Source organism: Mesoplodon densirostris, chromosome 2 (assembly GCF_025265405.1).
Source record: "Mesoplodon densirostris isolate mMesDen1 chromosome 2, mMesDen1 primary haplotype, whole genome shotgun sequence".
In the NCBI taxonomy this organism is placed as follows: Eukaryota; Metazoa; Chordata; class Mammalia; order Artiodactyla; family Ziphiidae; genus Mesoplodon; species Mesoplodon densirostris.
This window is the reverse complement of record NC_082662.1, coordinates 191,196,558-191,205,996: the sequence shown is the minus strand read 5'-3', so window position 1 is coordinate 191,205,996 and position 9,439 is coordinate 191,196,558. Positions and strand designations below refer to the sequence as shown.

The window sequence follows — 9,439 nt, the reverse complement described above, 5'->3', positions numbered from 1 at the left end:
CTTGGAGTTTCAGACTCTTTTGGGGTCTTGGGAAGTCATCATTTGGGGGTTTGCTCAATCATGCTCTTCAGTGCTTCTGTTGAAGAAAAAGGAGAAAGAGAAAAAACTTTTGAGACAAGCTGCCTTTACTTAAAATCCCTTTTCAGTCTAAATCCTTTTTTTAACAGGGAGATTTTTGTGGTTGATCATTTTACATTACTTTAAGGATTAAGTGTATTAAAATTTAAAATGTGTAACAAGAACACGGAAGTGTAGTAAATACAAATATTCTCCTCACTTTACCAAGACATGGGGGAAAATGTGATTTTTTTTTTTTACTCTTTTCTCTTGGAGAAAATTGAATTTACAGGATAGATAAATTATACGAGTGATTATACACATTATAGAATGGCTCTTTGATTTTTCAAAGCATCATATAGATTCATGCAAACAGCTGAATTTTTAACGTACGGAAATCACAGTGCATATTGTTCAATATTCAGGAAATCGTATTTATCAAGAACTCATCTATTACTGTAAACAATATTGAGTTTAGGAAAAGTGTACTGATTTCTTCAACTTACTTGTGAAATGCACCAAAAAGTAAGATGGGTTGATGGGTGATAGAGGAATGGACAGATTGATTAATAGGCAATTAAGCAAATATAATAAAATGTTAATGTTAAATTCTAAAAAAACACCCCATCTATTGTACAAAGCAAAATAGTCCTATCTCACAAATAGAATTAAAGTTTGAATGACTTAATTTTATATGTATATAACACAATACGAAATAAGAATTAGCAATTACTAAGGGAAGGAGGGCTGTCAATTATCTTCTAGCCTTTTTTATAAATCAGAGAAAGAATTATATATTTTTTTCTTGAATGATCTAGAATATGGGCAAACAGCCTAGAAAATGAGTATTATCTAAGCAGCTTGAATTCACTCTGCACTCTGTAGATCTTGACAAAGGCAACCTGAAAGATGGGATTGCATGTCGATACTGAGCTTTGGAAAATCATATATACACAGTGAAAAACTCTGTCATTAAATTTTTAAAAGTTTATGACCCACATGGAAATTTTTGATTGTTCAAAACTATGTCTTTCTTACTAATACAAATACATGTACTACAATAGTTTTAGTTTCTGAAATTATATATAGGAGTATTGAAAACTAAAAAGATTAATTGTAAAAAACGTACCATACTATTGTAAAATGTTGATAATAGGGGAATCTGGGTGCAGATATGTGCAAACCCTCAGTACTATCTTCTCAATTTTTCTGTAAATCTAAAGCTGTTCTTAAAAAATAAAGTCTGTTAAAAAAAAAGAAACTAACAATAACAAAACTCATTTCTGTTTTATTCAGTTTCCTTGTTCTAGGATGTTTTCCATAATCTGTAATGTGTAAGTATTCAGAGGTAAAACAAATATTTAAATTTTCCTGTAATATTTTCCTTTTGAAAATGCCCTATTACTTAACTATTTGAATCATATCCAGATTTTAGTCCAGATCCCTACTTAATATTTGGTTTATTAGTACCTAACAAGACTAGTACAGTATAGATTTTTCTTTCCTCTGTAAGACAAAAACACATGGGAAATTTCTTGTTCCCTATTATCTCTACAAAGTTTAAATCGTAACAGTTTTATTTATTTTAAAAATTTAAGATTTTAGGTTTAAGAGATTTAATTTATATTTTACAATTAAGTATTTTCTAATGCTAACAACTAGTAAATAGCAGATATTTAGAATTTTATTATACATAGCAAACAAAAATGCGTGCAGTTTCACAACAGCTGATAATGTGAAATTTTATCTTAACTTGAACTGGAATTTTAAATATTATTTTAAAACTATTCACACTTATTACCCTTTAAGGTTTATCCGTTTAGCTCTTTTATACTTTAATATTAAAATTTTTTTCTACCCTGTTGAAGACTGTAACAAATTTTTCCTACTTGCTGTAGTCTAAAACTTTGCTTATAAATACTGATGCTTAGTGCTATTTCTCTGATTCCTTTGATGACATTTACTGAGTTTGTTTCATTACCCAGCTATCTTTCAGAGACTGGCATATTCATTTTTCTAATTAATATTCTATGTAACTGGGATGGTATTTTTATTTTTTTATTTCTAAAGAAGTGAATAGCACAAGCACTGTAAGTGATGTGCCGGTATGTTATCTTACAAATGCTCAAGGTACAGCTTCTAACATTGAAAAATAGAAAAACAAATTGACCTTGATGAAGTGTGTCTTCTTTTGTCTGTTCCTAGGAAAGTTTATTTCAGGTATTCCTACTGCTGAAATGATTAGCGTTAACAGCTTTTTCCCCTCCATTTTATTTTACAGGGTCTCTTCATCTTCCTGATATATGGGGTGTACAACACAGAGGTAAGTCTGCTTGGAGTATCTCAAGGCTGACAGAGTGAATGAGAGAAATGACAGGTTTCTTATGTTGATAACTGAGGAACAAAGTTGGCTTTTTCGTATGAGTGTCCTGCTGCTCTTCATGCTTGGACTAGTTTATATGCATCCCAGCTTCCCATTAAACACTGCCACCCTGAGCCAAGGGACAGCCTCATTTCTCAAAGGCGTTGACTAATATTTTACTACTGCCTTCAGTTTTTGAGTTTTCAGTCTTTCAACACTGAAATATACTTGACAGTATTAGAGTTTCACAGTTTAAGTGGCAGAATACTTCTATGTAGTTGCATGGAGTTAGAAAAATACTAATATTTCTTGTCTCAAAATACTCATTACATATTGTCTTTTAAGTTTTTGAGCAGGCTCAGAGAGGCGCATAAGGATTAGTTGATAATCTTTATGATTCCAGTTGCAAAATTTCTCAGAGAAGTCATTTATTATTTAACTATGAGAAGTTATTTGGCTAAAAATATTGTGAGACAATTGACTTGTAATTTCATTATGAAAACGTACCATGGAAAGAAATTATTGTCATATTGCTGGTTCTTTTATGAAAAATAATCCTGTGCTTTACATACACTCTTGGCTAGGAGAGTTGCTGGTTTAGATTTTCGCTTAACATGAAAGTGGGTGCCTTGTGTGTACATTAGGCACTGAATAAATATTTGATTTTTGTTGCTCTTTGATTTCAAGATTTTACTTTCTAAGTTTCCTTAAGAGAACAATTAGTGATTTTGCCTGCGTTTCTCAGTATTCTGTACTGGGGAGGGCAGAGTGGATCTGAGTAGCGCTCTTAGAAGGGCCTGGCAGTCGATTTTTCATAAATACCATAGAGGGCCAGGCAGCAATACAACAGGGCCAGCGGACTCATTAGCCAGACTGAGAAGGCCTGTGGGCATTTAAAGAACATCTGATGATGATAAGTATGCGTGTGGGCGTGTTTTACAAGGCTGCCGCACCTGGATTACACGAGGCTTCCTCTTTCAGTAGCCTTCAGGTAGGTTGGCAGTAAAAACCTTTTTTTTGCAACGGTACCTCTGCTGCGGTTTCAAAGCAGGCCCCTCCCACAAATGCAGAGGAAAAGCGCCCATTATTAAAGTGTGTGCCAGACAAGGAGGGGTACCGGAAGCAACCTGTCCCAGTAGATGCTGAGCACTGGAGGTTCAGAGCACACAGGCAGAACCCACAGCGCCCCAAGCCTCCCCCTCCGGGGCAGGGTTCGGCTGCAACACCCGGCCTGCAAGCCGCAAAGCCGACGGGGCCAGGCCAGGCCGGCCGGGCCCGCCCCGCCCACTCCGCAGCCCCGCAGCATCCCCCTCCCTCCGGCCTTTCTCCGCCGCCGCGCAGCAGCCCGCCCCGGGCCCCGCCCCCCGACGCCCGGTGCGCGGCCCACCAATCGCGTCTGGCCGCCCGGGCCCTCCCCTCCCGGGGGCTCCCTCCGCCCAACCACCCGAGTGATTGACAGGCGGCCGGGCGGAAGCCGCGGCGCAGGCGCGCTGGCCGGCGCAGCGGCCCTCGGGCCGGGTCGCCGAGCTCCCGGCAGGCCCCGCGCCGCGGCTGCGCAGTGCCGCGCAGGCTTTTAATTCCATTGTGGAGAGGACGGCGTTATTTTTATTAACCGGAGGCGGCGGCGGCGGCGGCGGCGGCAGCGGCGGCGGCGGGACCCGTAAGTGCGGGGCGCGGGCGGCGGTGGGTGGGCGGGCGCGGGCCGGGGGCGCGGGCCTGGGGGGCGGGTGGGGGCGCCGCGGCCGGCGGCCGGCCCACTCCTCCTTCCTCTCCTCAGCCAGGCCTGCTCCGGGGCATGAAAGTCGGCAGCGCGTTCCTGAGCGGCGGCGGCGGCGGCGCGGGCAGCGGCGGGCGGGCGGAGATGGAGCCCAGCTTCCCGCCGGGCATGGTGATGTTCAACCACCGGCTGCCCCCGGTCGCCAGCTTCGCGCGGCCGGCGGGCGCGGCCGCCCCTCCCCCGCAGTGCGTGCTGGCCGCCGCCCCGGCCGCGGCCCCGGCCGCCGAGCCCCCCCCGGCGCCCGCCCCGGACGTGACTTTCAAGAAGGAGCCGGCGGCGCCCGGCGCGGCCTTCCCGGCGCAGAGGACCTCCTGGGGCTTCCTGCAGTCGCTGGTCAGCATCAAGCAGGAGAAGCCGGCAGACCCCGAGGAGCCTCCGGGCGCCCCCCATCCCCACTACGGGGGGCTGTTCGCGGGGGCCGACGAGCGGGCGCCGGGGCTGGGCTCTGGGGACGCGGGCGGCCCGGGCGTCATCCAGGACCTGAGCGTCTTGCACCCGCCGCCGCCCGCCCCCCACCCCCGCGACGTGCTGCTCGGCCGGACTGACGACCCCCGCGGCCCCGAGGAGCCCAAGCCGGACGCGATCGTCAAGAAGGCCAAGAGGCCAAAGCCAGAATCTCAGGGAATCAAAGCCAAGAGGAAGCCGGGCGCATCTTCCAAGCCGTCGCTGGCGGGAGACGGAGAAGGCGCCGTCCTGTCCCCAAGCCAGAAACCTCACATCTGCGACCACTGCAGCGCCGCTTTCCGCAGCTCCTACCACCTGCGGAGGCACGTCCTCATCCACACCGGGGAGCGGCCCTTCCAGTGCAGCCAGTGCAGCATGGGCTTCATCCAGAAGTACCTGCTGCAGAGGCACGAGAAAATCCACAGCCGGGAGAAGCCCTTCGGGTGTGATCAGTGCAGCATGAAGTTCATCCAGAAGTACCATATGGAGAGACACAAGCGGACGCACAGTGGAGAAAAGCCATACAAATGTGACACTTGCCAGCAGTATTTCTCAAGGACTGATAGACTGTTGAAGCACAGGCGCACGTGCGGTGAAGCCCTGGCGAAGGGGGCGCCCAGTGCAGAGCCTGGGTCATCCAGCAACCATAGCACCGTGGGTAACCTGGCTGTGTTGTCTCAGGGAAGTACAAGTTCTTCAAGGAGAAAAGCAAAGTCGAGAAGCATAGCTGTTGAAAACAAGGAGCCCAAGACTGGGAAAGCAAATGAATCCCATATGTCAAACAGCATAAACATGCAGAGTTACTCAGTAGAAATGCCTACTGTGTCTTCCAGTGGGGGCATCATCGGCACTGGCATAGAGGAACTCCAGAAGAGGGTGCCAAAATTGATCTTTAAGAAAGGAAGCCGGAAGAGCATGGATAAAAACTACCTGAACTTTGTGTCACCGTTACCAGACATAGTTGGACAGAAGTCCTTGTCTGGGAAACCGAGTGGCTCCCATGGCATCGTGTCAAACAGTAGCGTGGAGACCATTAGTCTTCTCCAAAGTACAAGTGGCAAACAAGGTCAAATAAGCAGTAATTATGACGATGCCATGCAGTTCTCAAAGAAAAGAAGATACCTACCCACCGCCAGCAGCAACAGTGCCTTTTCCGTGAACGTGGGACACATGGTCTCCCAGCAGTCCGTCATTCAGTCGGCGGGCGTCGGTGTTTTGGACAATGAGGCCCCATTGTCCCTTATTGACTCCTCGGCCCTGAATGCGGATATTAAGTCTTGTCATGACAAGTCGGGAATTCCTGACGAGGTTTTACAAAGTATTTTGGATCAGTACTCCAACAAGTCAGAGAGCCAGAAGGAGGATCCTTTCAACATAACAGAACCACGAGTGGATCTGCACGCCTCAGGAGAACACTCAGAACTGGTTCAAGAAGAAAATTTGAGCCCCGGCACCCAGACTGCTTCAAATGACAAGGCGAGCATGTTGCAAGAATACTCCAAATACCTCCAACAGGCTTTCGAAAAATCCACGAATGCAGGTTTTACTCTGGGACACGGTTTCCAATTTGTCAGTCTGTCTTCACCTCTCCACAACCACACTTTATTTCCAGAAAAACAGATATACACTACATCTCCTTTGGAGTGTGGTTTCGGCCAGTCTGTTACCTCAGTGTTGCCATCTTCGTTGCCAAAGCCTCCTTTTGGGATGTTGTTTGGGTCTCAGCCAGGTCTTTACTTGTCTGCTTTGGATGCCACACATCAGCAGTTGACACCTTCCCAGGAGCTGGATGACCTGATAGATTCTCAGAAGAATCTAGAGACTTCATCAGCCTTCCAGTCCTCATCTCAGAAACTGACTAGCCAGAAGGAACAACAGAAAAACTTAGAGTCCTCAACGAGCTTTCAGATCCCATCTCAGGAGTTAGCTGGCCAGATGGATCCTCAGAAGGACGTAGAGCCCAGAACAACGTACCAGATTGAGAACTTTGCACAAGCGTTCGGTTCTCAGTTCAAGTCGGGCAGCAGGGTGCCAATGACCTTTATCACGAACTCTAATGGAGAAGTGGACCATAGAGCAAGGACTTCAGTGTCAGATTTCTCAGGGTATACAAACATGATGTCTGATGTTAGTGAGCCATGTAGTACCAGAGGAAAGACCCCCACCAGCCAGAGTTACAGGTAAGGTCCCAACAGTGACCAGGCTGGAGGTCTTCTAATGTAATTTTGTTTTGTTTTGAGAACACTGCCATTGGAATGTTTCTACACGATCCTATTAAGAATAATGTAATGCCCTTTCAATGCAACTTTTCATATTTAGTTTATTTTGTTAGTGTGATTTTAGCTCTGTTTGTATTATGATTTTTAATCAATATCAATAGATTAAAATAGTTTGACATTCGAAGTGACAATGTTTAGCAATGAAATTTACATGTATAGATGGTCAGGGAATAGCCCAAAAGTTTTAAATGCAAAAAAAACAAACAAACAAAAAAAACAAAAAAAACCGTACAAAAAAACCCAAAAAACAAAAAAACACACAAAAACAAAAAAACAAAAAAAAAACTTTGTTGCTAGGATTAAGGTTATTCTAATTGCTTTACTCTCAGGAAAGTGTAATAACGCATGGGAATTCTGTACGTTATCACTGTAATGGAATATCCAATTTACAGATAGTATGATAATACATTTCATCACTTAAGTAAGGGATCGAAAACATTTCAAATTGCTCTATCTGGGCTGATACGATACATGTGTCATCATTTAAGTTAGGGATCGAAAACATTTCAAATTGCTGTCTCCATCTGGGCTGATCCAAAATTCTGAGATGTTGGCTACCTATATTTTGTTGCAGCTTTTAAGTGTACTCTGAACTTCCAAACCACATTCATTCCAGCCTGGTAGAACAAATATTCTTGAATCTTTGATCAAAGCCTGGAATGATAGCTTTAATAATAGGAAAAAAAAAAGGCACCCGCTCCTTATCCCAACTGTAACAAGGCTGTGTGACGCCCATCAAGAGTTGATGGGAACAGTGTTGAAGCCCAAGTGGTTGGTTGGTTGCAGTATTAGAACCCAAGTTGGAATTACATAATCCTTTGAAATTTGGGGGTGTGTGTTATTTATTATACATGGCCTAAAAACATTGTTCTCTGTTTCTGTTATTACATGTCACCCACACTTCTAGGGGTATTTTATGTTATTTTTGTTCTTAACCTGGCCTCTCAGAGTTCTGGGCCTTCCTTGTTCCCTCTTCTCCCTATCTGGACAGTTTCAATTTTAGAATGATTCACATTCCAATAGGTGATTTGTTATGCATTTCCTATGCCTTCCGGCATCCAAACAGTAGAATAAACATCCACCCTCCCCCTTTTTAAAAACAGAACCCACACAGATGTCCATGTATAATAAAGCCCCACATGCTCAGAGCTGTGGATATTAATAAGGTGGTAATTCCAACTGGTGACAAAGCCGATGGGAGGGGTAAGAGTGGCTTATTTAGTAATGACATCAGAACCTCTTTGTGAAATTGCAGCCTGTGTAATGTACATTTTAAAAGGGTGCATTAGTCAGTATTGTACAGGGGTCTTGTAAAGTCATCCAAACTTGCTATGAACGCTAATTTGCCATTTGAAGCCACTGGTAGACAGTGGCTTTGCTCTAAACCACTTTTTAGCAATTGTATTTTTTTCCTGATTATATTTTTAATGTACTTTGATGTTTATGCTGATGAGTTTTTTATGTACTTTTGGTGATGTTTCAGTCTTATGTACTCTTCTGACGTCAGAAAAGTACCACTGGTTGTTTGCAGTCTTATTGTGTAATCAGCCTACCACAGGCTTCCATGTATAATAAAGTAATTAATATTGTGCAAGTGTAAAACACTTCTGTTATGAAAGCAGTGTTTGGAAAATGAGAAATTATTTAAAATGGTTACAACATACTAGTTAATTTCCTTTCCCCACTTTCCTCCCTTCAGTCTGCTTTACCAGCTAAAGGGTCACTTATTGTCATTGCAAGGACCTTAGAAAATGTGTTTAATCCTCTTAAATACACTCAGTACTAAAAAGTATGTATTTCTTATTTTGCTAAGTGTGGTAAGTTCTGTTGGGTACAGAGTACAAGCTGTAATCAAAGGATGGAGAGGACCTTTACCACTGTATCTCTTGAGCTGTATGATTTTTCTCCAGTGTTTTGTTTTATACAGGTTTTGAATTTCTTTAACTTTTATTGTGTGTACTGAATACTGCATATGTACTATTCTGATTGTTTGCTCTAGTTTACTACCAATAAAAGACCTGTTAATCACAAAATTGAAGAAAGGAGATATCACTTAATATCCAGTTACATTTTTCAGATTTTTCTGTTAACTACATTTCATAAAATATTCATGTCAGTGGTATAACCTGCAGTTTAGGGACTGGAGTGTGTGTGTGTGTGTGTGTGTGTGTGTGTGCGCATTTTAAGTGTTTCATGTTTTTTGGTTTATTATATTTGAAAATTGGTTGAATATTTTCTTCAGTTTGAGGCACACTATCTGGAAGAATAGGAATTTAATAGTATGGAAATTAGAAAGTGTTTTATTGAAATGGGGTTAGCCATCCTAAATATTATTCCAGAGAGATTATTTATTGAGGTTTCATTTTAAATCAGATTCCAGTTTCTTTTGGTTCGAGGTGCATCCTTTTTGACTCCAAAAGGTTGTAATAAAATAACAGTATGACAAATGAAAGTGGTCCTGAGCATTCTTAGTAGGGGGGAAAAAAGTATTGCTTAGTCTAAGTTAACAGTGTTTCAAAA

At 43.2% G+C, this 9,439-nt stretch overlaps 1 protein-coding gene across 2 annotated transcripts; it reads left to right on the top strand.

The window, feature by feature from the left end:
- The first annotated feature begins 3,972 nt into the window (after positions 1-3,972).
- Positions 3,973-8,952, top strand: ZNF281 (zinc finger protein 281). 2 transcript variants are annotated; one of them, XM_060091472.1, is made up of 2 exons: positions 3,973-4,079; positions 4,201-8,952. In XM_060091472.1, exon 2 carries the CDS (start codon positions 4,215-4,217, stop codon positions 6,822-6,824), a length of 2,610 nt encoding a protein of 869 aa, XP_059947455.1. In that variant the 5' UTR covers positions 3,973-4,079; positions 4,201-4,214; the 3' UTR covers positions 6,825-8,952. The 2 variants fall into 2 exon arrangements, with proteins under 2 accessions (XP_059947455.1, XP_059947454.1); XM_060091471.1 differs by having other exon boundaries at positions 4,197-8,952.
- Positions 8,953-9,439: the final 487 nt, after the last annotated feature.

What these genes read in the sequence shown, in the direction of transcription:
- ZNF281 (XM_060091472.1), top strand. Translation starts at nt 4,215, where the DNA reads ATGAAAGTCGGCAGCGCGTTCCTGAGCGGCGGCGGCGGCGGCGCGGGC.